Here is a 16,845-nt window from a genome sequence, read left to right as displayed (position 1 = left end):
CGCGACACGCCGCGTCCAACGGATTGATACCTCGATCCCCTCGCGCGAGTCGTTTCCGCAGACGAGTCCCCGGCCCGCAAAATTGGTAGCCGGGTATATGCAGCTCCAACGGTAGTCGATTTATCACACTGTTCAGTAAACCGGCACCTTTGTATCGTTTCATAGAGCGCGAATTCTAACGTATCGCGTGTAAATCATATTTCCAACTGAGGTGTGTTTCGACAGCGCTCACCTATAAATAGGAGGCGCGTATCGATCATTAACCAGTAGAATATCAAAGTTTGTCGGACGACAAAGTACAATGAATAACCGGGATAATAAGAAGGAACGGAAGGAGGTAAATGTCGCAAACGTGTATCGCTAATCGTGTGTTTGAAACAATATTTTTTTTTTTTTCAGGATAATGTCCGAATCATGTATGGAAATAGAGATATTTTAGATCTAGCGACAAATATCCGAGCACCGCTCTTTCCGACATCCGATGCTGCGCACTCGTCGCGTAATAACAAGGATGAGAAAGAGTCTGGTAAAAAATGAAATTTGTACAACAACCGTACACGATCCGTGTGAAAAACATGGATGATAAGAGTGGGCAAGGGGTTTGTGAGAAGGCGTGCAGACACGGTAAAATGCTGCCAAACACGATACGCGGTATCATTTGCGGTCCCTCGAATTGCGGTAAAACTAATGTAATGATTAGTCTGCTGGAAAGTCCGAACGGTGTACGTTTCGAAAACGTGTACGTGTACTCGAAATCGTTGAATCAACCAAAGTATCGGTATCTCGAAAGATTGCTCGGATCGATCGATGAAATCGGCTACTTTACATTCTCGGACAACAACACAATTGTACCGCACAGCGAGGCGTTACCGAATTCCGTATTCGTCTTCGACGATATAGCGTGCGACAAGCAGAATGCGATACGCGAGTACTTTGCTATGGGTCGACATTCGAAGGTCGATTGTTTATATCTATGCCAAACGTATGCAAAAATACCGAAACATCTCGTGCGCGACAACGCGAATTTACTCGTAATATTCAAGCAGGATGGAACAAACCTTAAGCACGTCTACAACGATCATGTGAATACGGACATGACGTACGAAGATTTCGGTACATTGTGTCACGCATGTTGGCAGCACAAGTACGGATTTTTAGTGATAGACAAGGATAGTGCAATTAACGATGGACGTTACAGACGTGGTTTTAACGAGTTTGCGGTACCGCGGAATAGTTAGTTGTTCTCGAGACGTTGACGATGACGCTCGACACGAAAGATATCGACGAGAGGGAGAAGATCGCGAAGGAAATCGCTCGTACGAGCGAGTCGATTCGCAAGAAGCATCGGACGTTGAAGACGGGTAGAGTGGAGCAAGAGGAGCAATTGGAGAAACGGTTGAAACCGATCGTAGAGCCGTTGAAACGAATCGTCGAGAACATCAAGGGTGACGATGATTCGGTTGACGATCTCGAGATTAAAAACGAATCGGACATCAAACGAAAGCGAACAAGCTCTGAGAAGAAGAAGAAAATCAAGCGTACCTCGTTGACGACACCGATACAGACCCCATTGACGCCACCGATACAAGCCTCGACTCCGTTCCAGCCGCAAAAATTGGTGTTTGAAGCGCCGACATATTTACCGACCGAAAACGTGTTCGAAACCACGGACCCGTCTTTCGTAACATCCGTGAGACAGACGATGTAAACATCCGATGGTCGGGAAGCTCTGTACGGCCAAATGGGTCCGCTGGGTCAAGAGTACATCGGGGAGCTCTTGAGCGGTGACAAGAAGAGAGGGATCGACAACGTGTACGGTGTATACTTCAACGATGCGGGAACGTTTCTCGGAGACAAGGCCTTCGACATTGATAGAGACGACAATGTGATCGTGGACGGTGTGAAATACGCTGGCACACCCGGCCTGTTTGAATTAATATTCAAAAGACTTCCCGACGATACGCTGTGTACGGAGGCTGACAAACAAAAGTACAAGAGCATACTACTCGCTACTAACGCTCACAGACGCGGTCATAACGCGCATTTACCTGTTTTGGGAAACAAAGGATACAAATACAAACATATCATCACACCTCTGATATCTAAGAAAGGTGGAGGTGTTGCACATCTCGACAAGAGAGGTGCGGGTCGCATGTTACCCAAGTGTAACGTACCACACACCATGACTGTGACCGACAACGCGGTCGATTACGTGCACTGGGATGATCCGAACGAATTGGTGGATCGCCTTCGATTGCTGGACGCCTCCCGTCAGGCGGGAAACAACGCGCACGACAACGAGTTTCTCTCGATTATCGAGGAACTGCGCGAAGCTGGTCTGATTATAAATTGATCGTCGTTGTCATCGCTGTAGCCAGTATTGCTCGTGTGATGCTACAGGAATGTCTATCAACAAATTCGGACTACAGCTAGGAGGAGGAAGCGCCAGGGTGACGAGACAGAGCGGCGAAGTCTCGAAGAATTACGTGCGCGAGAATTGTCTCTGCAAGGATGGTGAGGTTTTCAACGCCAAGTCACGCGTGATTAGACATCTCGCCGACCCTGAAGCGGACACCGACGCTGTCAACAAGCTGCATCTGGATCATCACCTCAAGCTTATGAGCGATCGTGAGAATCGAAATCGTATGCTCTGTGAAAATTTTAAGCGAGCAGTACTTTCGAGACTCGAAGATTCGGAAAATACCGAGCGGACCTGGAAGAGAGACCACGACGATTACATCGAGACCAGATACGTGGCGTTGGAACGACAGATTCACGATCTGAGAGGTCTCCTCGACGAGAGTGTAGCGCGACTCGATGGAAAACTCGTCGATCGCGAGCGAGAGACGAAGAGTCTTGTCGAGCGAGAGATTCACAATCTTCGTAGAGCTGTGAGAAAAAATTTCATCGAATACTACGATGAGGCGATGAAGAAGAAACAGAACGAATCGCAATGAGCGAGAAGGAAGCGGTGAGCCTGGAGAGGAGATCGCTCGTGGACGAGCTCCACGCACCGGCGAGAAGAAACTTTACGCGTCGGTCAGTCGTCGTGAAAGGATACGATGATTTGTGGCAGGCTGACATTGTTGAGATGAGACCGTACTCGCGATCCAACGGCGGTTACAACTATATTCTAACCGTTATCGATGTGTTGAGCAAGTACGCGTGGGCTATGCCCTTAAAGACCAAAGGTGGAATTGAAACGTCCAAAGCATTTTCCGCGATATTTAGGGAGAGAATTCCGAAAAATTTGCAGACCGACCGTGGAAAAGAATTTTACAACAGAGATTTCCAAAATCTTGTCAAGAAACACGGCATCAATCATTATTCGACATACTCGGTTATGAAGGCTTCGGTGGTGGAACGATTCAATCGCACGTTAAAGAACGAAATGTGGAAGTTTTTCACGCTCACGGGATCGTACAGGTGGATCGACGATTTACCGCGATTGGTCTCGGAATACAACGGTCGTAAACATCGTACGATCGGTATGCGCCCGATCGATGTCACTCCCGAGATCGCAAAGGGACTCTTGAGCACCGTGTACGGTAATATAAAAATTGCCGCGCCGGCGAAATTCAGGGTGGGTGATCCGGTGCGCGTGAGCAAATTCAAAACTGTATTCGAGAAAGGATACACGCCGAATTGGTCGACGGAGGTGTTTAAGATCGCCACGGTGCAACGTACCAATCCTGTGACGTATCTGATTAAAGATTATCGCGGAGATCCGGTCGCGAGAGGCTTTTACAAGCACGAATTGCTCAAGACCGCACAACCCGACGTTTATCTCGTGGAGAAGGTGTTGCGCCGAAAGGACGACAAGGTGTTTGTAAAGTGGTTGGGATTCGACAATTCGCACAACTCTTGGATAAATAAAGACGATGTATTGTAATAAACTATGTATATTTTACATTGCATTATAATAAACTATTATACATTTATATACAATGATGTTCTTTATTACTACAACATGTTACAATATATATACATTTAAAACTAATAAAGACAATAATACATAAAATATTAAACTATATAAATTACTAAGCATTATTTACAATTGTATCTTGTAATGTCCCCATGGTAGAGTATCGGTGGATTCGGATACGACGTGTCGCTTATCATCGTACGGACTGAGCGCGAGCTTTGACTCCGACACGGTGTACACCTCGTGCATCTTTGAGCGGATGCACGATTGACGCCGTGTTAGCTCGATTTCGTCGTTGAGACACCGAGTGTAATCGTCGAACATTATAGTTCTGGCGACTACATTTTTCTTTACGCCTTTAACTTTTTTGACATCTTTTTGTCCGGTGACTCTCAACGCGTACATCTTCGCTCTCAGTCCGACAAATTCCGTCATGATCGCGCCGTTGTTCTCGTCTTTCATCAGACCGGGTACTTTCTTGTTGGCGCGCGGTATACCGTAAACGTTGTTCTCGGAGTAGTCGCTCGTGTCAAATTTTGAAATATCGCGTTTCATATCCCGATACGCGTCCTCGCATTGTAGAAAGTATATCAGACTGTCGGTATCGGTATACATAATTTTGCAATTGTCGCGGTAGAGAGGCGCCATGTACTCGTAGTGAAACTCGTACAAGCAGGTCTTGGATATGTCGAGGATGCACATACCCACGTAGATCGGCTTGTCGAATTTCACTTCGAGTTTTCGCAACTCTACGGCGACTAGATCCTCCGAGAACACGCTTCGGCTGTGGAAATTCGGTTTCGCGATCATAGCCTCCGCTCCGTACCGACCCTCCCACTGTGTAACGAGCCGTACATCCGTATGATTTCGCACATTCTCCATGGTTTTGCCGAAAACCGCGTTGTTCATCAATTTGTATAAATTTTTCTCGAATTCATTACTCGCGAGTGTCCGAAACTGTGTATTCAGTTCTATGTATCCGCGGAGCCATGGAGATTGCGCGAATTGCAGTACGCGGTGAATCTTTGCAATTCGCAGGCCATGTAGCACGCATTGCTGCAGATTACGGTAGTAAATGACATAACGCTGCTTATCGTACAGCGTTGCGAGTAACTTGACCTCCAGCTTGCCGGGCGGCTTATCGCGCGTCGGGCAGAACGGCAGGTCGGCGTGCGCGTCGTGAAGATTCACCGGATACTCGAGATCGACTTCCAGCACGTAACCGGTAGCCGAATCGGATGCAACGGACATTACGTCAAAGCTCGCGACATCATCGACCCATCGAAATTTGGCGTAGGGCAACGGTTGACACATTGCCCAGCCGTACAAGTTGTTTACATCATAGTACAATAGGTACGATGACGGTTCCGATGGATCATACGATGACATGTATTTGTTGTTGGCGGCGGCGTATCGGTTGGAGCATTGGCTGAGACCGCCGCGTATACCGCGCTCGACAAACAGCACCATATCAATGTCTGTGAGCAACTCGAACTTGATGCCCGTGTACTTCAACATAGCGTCCCACGTGTACCCCGGTAATGTGTAATACTGAGCGGGATCTAAACCGTAACTCTTTATACACGTGTTTCGGAAATTTTCGAAAATATCCGCCAACAAAAGAACGTCTGTTTTCAAATACAAATCGCTGTATTGACCTAGATCTTCGATCGAAAAGGTTTGCCAGACGTTTGTCGCGTGCGCGTAATCGCTCTCGGATACTGTTTCTCCGGTGAGCGAGCTGTAAAACGATTCGCGCGATGGTAGGCTTGTGTCCCGGAGCTTGTCGACGCTGTCGACGTACTCGTAGGGAAACACACCTTTCCGAGTAAGCAGATTGAAATGTTCCGCGGATAAATGGCTAAATTCCGATCGTGTAATTTTTAATTCGTCCGTTGTCAGATAAGATGCTAATTTTTCAAGACTTGTACTGAGAAATCTGAATGAATCGATAAATCGTAATTTCACGCAAATTTTGGAATTTTCATCCTCCGTATCTTTAACGTTTTTAGTGAATGAAATGTAACGTTCTTTCGTCAGCGGCAGTAAATCAATGTTGCCTTCGAAAGCATTGGCAACATCTTTGATGATGAAATGCGCGTCGTAACCGGATAAATTGTGAAATATCACCGGGATAACGTGGGAGTCTTTGTAATTTAAATTGCACGACGAGTGCGCGGGACCTCGATAACGCCCGGTAAGATGACAATGATCGCGCACCCGCGTATCATCCGGTGTAAACGGTTTCTCGCACACGTGACACGTCGCGGTGCTACGGAATTTTTCCGATTCCTCCGGCGTAAGATCCGCCATGGGGACGATGGTGGTGCGGATCGCTTTCACGCGGTGCGCCAAATTGTGCAGTTCATTGACGAGCCACGCCACGCAATCCTCACCGCGATACGACTTATACCCGGATAAAGAATTATCGTACGTGCAACTTACATAATATCCTACGCTAAACACATTGTGATGCTGATAGGCGTATGTGGTGCCGTCTTGTCCATCCTTCTTCTCGAGCGTACATTCGAGATCGGCGTATACAACAAACGGGAGCCGCTCCTTCCGGTTGTAATTGCGGAACGTCAGCCACTTGTCGTCCTCGCTGGGGAGAACGACGGCGCAATCGTTCATTTTCCCGCAATCGACGCTGTGGACTGACAACTTCTCCCGTGTATAAAAGTAGTGTAGACACCTGTAATAATTTATTTGATTAAAACTATGAATAAAAATATTGATTTATTTTATACGCATCTTTTTACTTACCGATCGCAAATGTACATTTTATGTGTGTGCTTGCTCAGTTGTGAGCTCACCAACCGCGACAGGTTCTTTATACACGCAAAGTGTGCATTGTTGTTTTTACACACGTAGAGCAGGTTGACGTGCTTCTCCTTTTTGTCGTCGGTGAGCCGCAGAGGGACGATTTTGGAGTCTTGGGTGGTAAAGACGTTGACGGAGATGGTGTTCAGTTTCTCGAATTTTGATATTTGCGGAAGCGTCACGGGGAACTCTATGCCGCACAGGTTGAGCACCGTCGAGTAATGTGGGTATTCTATCGTCCTTTCCGAATTTCTTTTCGTCGGATATAGAGCGGCGACGACTGCCCACGCGAAGCACGCATTATCATTTGATTTCACGTTGACCACCGCCTTTTTTAACATAATTTTCTGCGGTAACTCGATGTGGCATCCCGCGCGTAGAGGATTCAACTTGTTGACGTTGATTGTTAGGTTCAGGATACGTGACAACGCCCATCCGCTATCACGTTCCTGAAACTCCTCCAGAGATGCCTGTATGACGTCAACCACATGCTTCGTGTACCACTCGTTTAGATCAGATGTTGGATATATCTCTTGATTCTTCGTGGCGATGGTCTTCACGGCAGTCTTGTCGCCCGCGATGAATTCCCCGTTGAACGCGGTGTTAATCTTGACGCTGTTGTGTTCCATCATGACGCCCTGGATCCGTTCGATGACGGTATTTCTTATCTCTCCCAAAAATTCACGAGGATTGATGTATTCGTGATTGACAACCGCACCCGTCAGCACACGGTTCCTAAACGCCGTCTCGATCTCCTTCCACGTGTAGCCCTTCTTCTCGTATCCGCCGTATCCAGCACCGATGGGCACAAAACGCTCTTGAATGATCTTCCTCACACCCTCCAGACGCACAATTTGCGCCACCAGAGAGTTCACTACTCCGGTTCGTTGTCTCTTGCGACATTTTTCCCTCAGAGAATCGAGGTACTCGTCGCACTCGTAGTCCCATGGGAGAAACTCTCCCAACGTTTTGATATTCACTGCTCGTACGGTGAGATCGCGCTCCATTTTGAACAACTGTGACAATTTATATTTTTTCACGAGCTTTTTATACCCGCTCGTCGCACACGACACTAATTAAAAATATCGATGATGTCACGCAAATTGAAATCTGGCAACATGGCGCCTAAAAGTGGCTGCCTAAGGGCCTATGATTTAAAAATAGCGATGATGTCACGCTAAAACCTGCACGAACCTGCAAAGGATATAAACAATTCTCGGAACTATGAATCATTTTTGTATAAACAATCCTTATCTCTCTATGACTCATGCTTATATAAACAATTCTTATCTTATCTTTTACAGGAATTTATGTAATCCGATACCTTCTCCGCACCTCCCCCTCACCTCCCTCGTCACCCCCTCCACTCCAAAAGTGCTGACGCAGTGTAATCCGATACCCTTTGTATAAACAATCCTTATCTCTATATGACTCATGTTTATAAATTATAGCAATTTAATATGAATAAGTTTATTTTAATAAAACTTTTGAAATTGTTTATTTAAATGGTTCGCTACAACGGTGTAACTTGACTCGCGATAAGTCGGTACAATCGACGCGTTCTCTTATATTACTACAGCGGGATGATGATAAAAAAAAAAAACTTACATTTTAAATATAAAAATTTTTTATTTTAATATTCGCATACAAACATTTCCGACATTTCGTCGGTATCGACACAACACATCAACTGTATGATGCCTAAGTACTCGGCTTGCGTCTTACATTTTGGTAACAATTTTTCGACGCGATCCCGACCATACGTCTGATACAATTGTCGAATACACTTCTCCGGAAGCGGTAGATCGCTCAATAGGTATCTGCTTGCAACGTTCTGGTTTATGACCTTCCCGGTGAGTTCAACGAGACTCCTCGGCTGTCGCATCGTGGTGATCCTGAAACATTTTACAATACACCTAAATATCTACTCGCTGAATATTTCTCACTTTCTATTTTTAGAGATATTTTTCTTACCTAATTCGCACAGAGTGCAATCTTTAACGTATGGCGCGGGTCCGTCGATGTGGTCGCGCTGCCACGGCTGGTTGTAGTGCAACGAGCACCGACGGTAACCCTGCACTTCCGGGTCCACTTTTACGTGTTCCGGAAGTTTCTCTCACACTTGATCCACGAACCGAGCAAACTTGCTTAATAAAATCACCTTCGGCACAAATTCTAACTCCGCTGCTGTTAAATTGAGAATATCGCGTTCATCCGAGAGTGCGATGAACATTTCGACTGTTATACCACTCGTTCTTCGCGGGTCTTATATACCCTTATTGTATAAACATTGCGGTGATGCATTCCGACAACATGGCGCTCTACTTTGATGCGCAGAGAAAAACCAAAAGATGTAAACAGTTCTCGGAATCCTTATCTCTTCCAGGAATCCTTATCTCTCTATGACTCATGCTTATATAAACAATCCTTATCTTATCTTTTCCAGGAATTTATGTGATCCGATACCTTCCCCGCACCTCCCCCTCACCTCCCTCGTCACCCCCTCCACTCCAAAAGTGTTGACGCAGTGTAATCCGATACCCTTTGTATAAACAATCCTTATCTCTATATGACTCATGTTTATATAAACAATCCTTATCTTATCTCTTCCAGGAATCCTTATCTCTTCCAGGAATTTATGTAATCCGATACCTTCCCCTCTCCCCCGCACCTCCCTCGTCACCCCCTCCACGCCGAAATTACCCCCTCCCCTCCAAAACAATGACGTCATTACCCCCTCCTCTTCAAAACGATGACGTCATTACCCCCTCCCCTCCAAAACGATGACGTCATTACCCCCTTCCCTCCAAAACGATGACGTCATTACTCCCTCCCCCTCAACCTCTTCCCCCCCTTCACCCGCGCACCCCCTCAGATGCCTGAGTTAGAACCGGCATAGCTATACTACTTATACTATATAAGTAAATAAAAGTAATGCATTATTTCCATAACATTTGATTTATATTAATTCGAAATTACATAATAACTTTACGGGTTTTAGCTATAGCGAAATCATGAATAATATCTTCGTAATCTATTTCGAAACATAATTCTGCTTCTATACACAATAGAGCTATAGCATTTAGCCGATTGTTTCCCTGAATTGTCCTTAAATAGTTTTTAACTCGTCGCAATACAGAAAATGACCTTTCCCCCGAACAATTTGACACCATCATACAGAGATACATGGAAAATGCGATGTTAATATTTGGATAAAGAGTCACAAAATCCTATTCGCGAAAAAATTTACACAAATCTGAATTTGACATTTTTACCGTATTGACTGCACGCAAATGTGCAGTTAGATGCTGGCATTCAATATCTAGAGTATCTTCTAAATCAACGGAATAGTAAGACCTCAATTCACGTGCTTTTTCTGCTATTACTTCTAATTGCATGGTATGTAGCTTTGATAAGAATCCAAACCGATTATTTAAATTAACATAAGACTGATTTCGCTTCTCTAAATTAACTGAAAGACAATCTAAAATTGTGTAAAAAATATTGATCCGAAAATTATCGCTTCCGGACAATGAAGTTTCATCGTTGTCGGTACACTCGTCAAAAATTTTACGCTTTCGTTGTCTAAATGTGTCACGCCGATACGAATTTATTCCGCACTTATCAATAGCTTTCCTTTCATAAAAACTGAAAGACTTACGCATATCTTGGATAAACTCAATTAACGATTGATATAATTCTACAACAGTAGAAAGTTCAGTATTCGGTGATTGTAAAATTTTGTTAACAGTATTAAATCGAGCAAGAATATCATTCCAAAAAATAGCTATAAAACAGCTTTCTAAACAATTAAAAAATTTGTGAATACCCTTAGCTTCTGCGCGCGTTGATGGTTTTTCGCATACATTGTCAGAAATTAGAGCAGATAATATTTCTGGCCATGATTGACACAAACTTTTACATGCATCATATCGTGCTGACCACCTAGTTTGGGAAAGACTTTTTACTGTAGAGTTAGATTTCAAATGAGATGTAAGAATTTCCCATCTGTGTATAGATGCTGAAAAAAGGTATATAATTCTTGCACAACAGTAAAAAAGCGAACAGCTTCTGGGCAACATTCAGCAGCACATGTACCAACAAGGTTCAGAGAATGCGCAGAACATGGAACGTATTCAGCAAGAGGATTCACCTCTTTAATGCGTGCTTGAAGTCCTGCATACGCTCCAGACATATTGTTAGCATTGTCATAGGACTGTCCACGACAATTTTTAATATCCAATCCAAGTTCCTGGAGAGTGTTAAATACGGTTTTAGCCAAATCTTCTGATTTGTGGCCACAGTTCGGTATGAATTCGTAAATCGCTCCTTTACAGTGCCATCTTCGAATACATAACGAATTATAAAAGTCAGCTGATCAACATGTGACATGTCAGGACTTGAATCAACGCTTACTGAAAAATACTTTGCAGTATTTGCTTCAAGTGCAATTTTTTTTAATACTTTATTGGCCATTAATTGAATAAATTCTTCGCATACTGTTGATGAAAGATATGAAATAGATCCCTTGCCTTTATTCGCATGTGATTTTATATGTTGAGCAAGGAATGGATCGAATTCGGCAATTAATTCCAAAAGCATTATGTAATTTCCAGAATGGAGAGAACCCAAGCGTTCATCGGTTCCTCTAAAAGCTAAACCTCGACTAGCTAATGATTTAATTACTGCAACAATGCGTTTTAAAATGTTACGCCAATATTCGATCTCATTTTTGGTTTGATCTACCAAATGTGTATTTATTTGTTTTAGTTTGCTTCTTTCTAAAAATTTTATCATACTAGTCTTATGGCACATAGAATTCTCGTGCTCTTTCAGACATTGGTGGATATTCTTCCAGTCGTTATAACCGTCGGTTAATGGTGACTTTTGATCAAAAAGTTTGCAAGGACCGCATACAACAGCTAATAAAGTCTTTGAATATATTAACCAAGTTCGATGCTGAGTTTGACCATTTGCAAGAGTCCGCGTAAAAAGAAATTTTGACATATATCGATTTTTATTTGAGATAAGGCGCTTTGAAAAAGTAAAATCAGCGTTAATATTTTGTTCAAAACCACGCTTTAAAATTGTATCGATAGTAATGTCGTTAATCTTCCATTTAGCAGGATCGTCGCTAATTTGAAAATTGCTGACCTCATTACAAGAATCTTTAATATTAATTGATCTTGTCTCATTGCTTAGGTGTAAAACGGGTTTTTCTAGATGCTCAGAAGATGAAGATTTTTGGTAATGAATCAAAGGATCGGGATTTGGTACTTTTGATTCTTCGAATACAGGTGATAACGGTAACAAATCATGAGGATTTGGACAGTCTGGAAAAATGATTAAGAAATTATATACATTTATTTTTTTTTTAAATATGACAAAAGGGTACATTTTTTAAGTGAAAGTTTATTATTATTAATTATATAAAAAAATTATACAAAATTATATATAATATATTATATAAAATTAATAATTATAACGCGTTTAATTCGTTTAATTATAAAACAAAAAAAGTAATGTCATGTAAAACAAAGCAAGACATACATACAGTCACGATGTAGGCAGGAATGATTTTTCCAACAGATCGGAAACAATAATGAATTTTCTACTTTTAGGAAGAATACATGCGCGTGCCAATTATTCTGTTATATCTTTGAAAATATTAAGTTCAAATACTGGAATATATCTAATATAGTTAAAAATTTATAGTTTTTAAAATGCCAGAAAAGTATGTGTATAATAAATAAGAAAGGAAATTAAATTAATAATATCGGTTAAAATCGGCCAATCACGCCAAGGCTAATTTATATTTTAAAACGATTAACGAAATATATGTAATGCACAATAGTATTAGAAACAAAATTAGTAGAAATTCAGTTTGAGTTACCGTTTGGAGTAAGTAATGTTAGACTTGAATTTTCACTTGTTCTTGCAAAACTGTTATTCTCAATCTCTTGATCTATATTCGTTTTTATATTCGTTGTACTATTCGAAAAAAAATACTCCAACTTTGGAGTTTTAGCAAGGACTTTTTCTTCTCGATCTAACCTCTCTTTGGCAATTTTCTTATACTATACACCACTTAACTTCTCACAACAATTACTCATTTCGATTTATGTAAACTACAAGTCAGATTTTACTTTTTTAAGTAGCTATCGTTCACGCAAGGATATTCACTTCAACACAATGCAGACGCGAGCCATAAAACAAGATTTTACATAATGAGAATGTACCATCAAATCGACAGAAGCATCACGATTGTTTTAGCACTGCTGAAAGATCAACCATACTTTGTTTTTTTAAATGCTTAACGAAGTATGCATACACTGGGTTCCAATGATTTGTTCTTAGGCCCCTCTCGCGCGGCAAGGGAAAAGTAAAAATATACTCATAGCGCCAACTGCTGAGCGACGCTAATTTTGATTTTTTTATTGACTATTTCGCAGTGTCGATAAAAAAATCAAAATTAGCGTCGCTCAGCAGTTGGCGCTATGAGTATATTTTTACTTTCCCCTTGCCGCGCGAGAGGGGCCTAGGAACAAATCATTGGAACCTGTACATAACAATTCTTAGTGTTTTCTTTTCCATTTAAAAAGTATTTATATTTATAAACAAAATTCGAGCTTGAAAATTTTAAACACTCACCTAATAACAGTAAAAATATCGCATAAAAAAAATTAAACATTCAAAAATTTTGCCGCCCTTCTGCAGTTGCCGCTCCTAGGCCATGGCCTTGTTGGCCTAGGCGATAATACGGCTCTGTATGATTGTATAATTTTAATTTTACCATATATCAAAAAAGCACATGATTCGAGACTTTAGTGTATGATTTGTCTAAAATAAATAAAATTAAATATCAAAGTTTAATATTTCTGTTCTATGTATACTAAATTAGTTTTAACAATATTTATAATTTCTAGTCAATTTCATTTTGTGTATTACAAGATTTCTTGTCGAGTTTGTGTTAATATTTTTTTTCTATGGATAAATAAAATTCAATAATATATCTAAAACATAATATAAGAATCCATTACCACAATCACTCAATGGAGTATTTTCATTATTATATATTCCCAAGCCTCAAACACTCGTTACTCTCGTTGTCTTGTCTTGATTTTTTATATATGAATAACCTGCAAATTATGAATAACCTGCAAAAAAAAAATCAAAGATGCATATAGATTAGATACTTACTAGGACATTCTCATTAACCAACATATTACATACACTTATTTCACTTAATACGAATTTCTAACAAATTTGGTCACTCGCACTACACTGCTCTGGATAAGCAGTCTTGAGTGTACACCAAAGTAACAGAGCAATGTAGTGCGAGTGACCAAATTTGTTAGACCGAATTCACTATTATTACTTTTTTTTATTTTAATACTTTCTGATCTGAAAGGTTAAAAGTAGTATATGGTAGGTATGGGGCGTTACAACAAACCCCCACCACCTACCCCATATTTGACCTATTGACCTACATTTAGTCTGGCGCCAAAATAAATGACGTCACAGGGAGGGGAGGGAGAAAAGATGGCGACAGTGGGTCCAACATGGCGGACGTCTACAAGATGGCGGAAATTTTTATTTTTCCGAATTGAGAAAATCCAAGCTGGGTTCGAACCTGGATCGCTGGATTTCTAGTCCTGGTCCTAGTCTGCTGGGCTACCTATAGATCTAATGAAGTAAGTCGTAGGGTTGTAGTTATGGCAGGCGGACGTGGGATGACGTAAACTTTTATTTTTTTCCGAATTAAGAAAATCCAAGTTGCGTTCGAACCTGGAACGCAGGGTTTCTAGTTCTGCTCCTAGTCTGCTGGGCTACCTATAGATCTATTGAAGTAAGTTGTAGTGTCGTATTTATGACTATGGGACCTGGTAGGGAAGGGATGTATATATGCTGGGACCGCGTCTATATGAGGTACCCCGGACTCTCTGGCACGTATAGCGAACAAAAGAATGACGTCGCAGCAGCGATTGATCATGCGGCTTTTAATTTGATATTTGGTGTGATGATTAAGGGGCCGCGCGCGCGATATTGCGTGAACGGGGTGAGCGTCAGCCACCCGTTTTCGCAGATTGAGCGTGCTGTAAAGGCGTAATCACACTATAGGTTGCGAGCTCGATTGCGATTGAGGTTACAATTAACAGTTTCAGGTTGATCAATCACACTATAGGTTGGCAATACCAGTGTGGTTATTGTTGATTAACCAAGCCGGTAATGCCAGTCATTATGTCAAATATAAGAGAAATAATTTTAAAAGAGCGAAAACGTAGATTTTTATCTGCGTGTCTAATATTGTGTCTAGCAGTTGATCAAGAAAAACGTAAAGTAAAACGTTCTGTGTGGACCAAGCCATACTTATTACGAAGAAAATGTAAAAGTATGCATCATAACCTATTTCTGGAACTTGCGTTTGAAGATCCAAATCGATTTCGTAGGTACTGTACACTTTCTATCAATCAATTAATATATTAAATACATTAAAAAACTGTAAACAATAAATAAGGACTGTTTTTAATGAATAAAAGTAGTAACAATTTGAATAATATTTGCAGATGTCTGCGTATGAACAGCGATGTCTTTCAATATCTTGTTGAAAAAGTTACACCTCTTATTCAAAAGAAAACAACGCATTTAAGAGAAAGTATACCTTCTTCTGAGAGACTCTCCGTCACCTTGCGTCATCTAGCTACTGGTAAAATATATAAACATAAAACAATAATACTTAAAAAATTAAAATTTATATTTTTTAAAATTGAAAATCAAATCAACTAAAAATCAACACAATAAAAACAATACGTAATTTATACTTTACAATATACTTTATAAAGTATAAATTGCACACTATCTTCCGCGCTTGATTCTTACTTGCCGTTTTTTAATTGCTTTGATATTACTTTTTTCTTGAAATAATTGTGTTTACAAGAGAATCACAAGAATCACTTAGCCTGCAGTTCAGAATTGGTCAGAGCACAATATCAAACATAATAAGAGAAGTATCTGCAGCGCTTATCAATGTTTTAAAAGATGAATTTTTGCGAATATCATCATCTGTAGAAGAATGGGATATTGTTGCTAATGATTATGGACAAAGATGAAATTTTCATCATTGCATTGGTGCAATAGATGGGAAGCATATGCGAATAGATCCTCCTCTTTCATCAGGATCAGCCTATTACAACTATAAAGATTTTTACAGCATTGTTTTAATGGCTGTTGTTGATGCACAGTTAAGATTTATATACATAGATATAGGTACCAATGGAAGAATGAGTGATTCTCACATATGGAACAAATGTAGTCTCAAATCTCATTTGAGTAACAATAATATTCCTTTGCCTCAACCATCTCCAATTGCTGGATGTGTCGATAATTTTTCTTATGTACTGGTTGGTGATGAGATTTTCCCTCTCACAAAATACTTGCTCATTCCATTTCCAAAAGATCAGTGTCGTAATCGGTTAGATAGAAGAATTTTTAACTACAGGTATGAATGTAAATCTGTATGATCTTTTAATCAAAATTATGAAATAACATGACAATTAATCAATTATGAATATTAATGTTAATTAAAGAAATGGAATTATGTGTTGCATTATTTTGATAGGTTATCACGTGCCAGACGCTGTTCAGAAAATGCATTCGGTATACTGGGCAAGATTTCAGATTTTTCGAACAGCTATGAGATACGACCCTGATGAAGCAACTCGAATCACAATGGCTTGCTGCTGTCTCCATAATATGTTGCGTAGTCTAAATATAGGTCGTGCTATGTATACTCCATCAGATTTTCTTGATGAAGAAAATGAATTAACAGGTTATATAAGACCTGGTGAATAGAGACAAGAAGCAGCTAATGGTTTAGCACAATTGTGTCATCAAGGTGGAAATCACCATGCAACTGATGCTCGCATCCTTCGAGACAGGTGGACTATATATTTTAACGGACCTGGAGCTGTATCATGGCAACAGAGAGTAGTACTTGGCCAAAATACATGAACATATAATGATTTGCAAGAAAAAAATAATTCAAATATATCAAAACTGAAAAAAGAGATTTTAATAAAGAAAAATAAAATGTTCGC

The 16,845-nt window shown here is 40.8% G+C and overlaps 3 protein-coding genes across 3 annotated transcripts; all 3 read right to left on the bottom strand.

Annotated features, from left to right (window-relative positions):
- Positions 1–4,051: 4,051 nt before the first annotated feature.
- LOC136997734 (uncharacterized) lies at positions 4,052–4,969 on the bottom strand. The gene has a single exon (XM_067348843.1). The coding sequence runs from the start codon at positions 4,832–4,834 to the stop codon at positions 4,052–4,054; it is 783 nt and encodes a 260-aa protein (XP_067204944.1). The 5' UTR covers positions 4,835–4,969.
- Positions 4,897–6,559, bottom strand: LOC136997872 (uncharacterized). The gene is made up of 2 exons (XM_067349270.1): positions 5,025–6,559; positions 4,897–4,981 (listed from the first exon to the last, which is right to left on the bottom strand). Exons 1-2 carry the CDS (start codon positions 6,557–6,559, stop codon positions 4,897–4,899), a joined length of 1,620 nt encoding a protein of 539 aa, XP_067205371.1.
- Positions 6,560–6,687: 128 nt separating this feature from the next.
- On the bottom strand, positions 6,688–8,118 carry LOC136997733 (uncharacterized). Its single transcript, XM_067348842.1, has one exon. The coding sequence runs from the start codon at positions 7,753–7,755 to the stop codon at positions 6,688–6,690; it is 1,068 nt and encodes a 355-aa protein (XP_067204943.1). The 5' UTR covers positions 7,756–8,118.
- Between the last annotated feature and the right edge of the window lie 8,727 nt (positions 8,119–16,845).

The sequence above is a fragment of the Linepithema humile genome, chromosome 2, assembly GCF_040581485.1.
Source record: "Linepithema humile isolate Giens D197 chromosome 2, Lhum_UNIL_v1.0, whole genome shotgun sequence".
In the NCBI taxonomy this organism is placed as follows: Eukaryota; Metazoa; Arthropoda; class Insecta; order Hymenoptera; family Formicidae; genus Linepithema; species Linepithema humile.
This window is presented reverse-complemented; position numbering and strand designations above follow the sequence as displayed.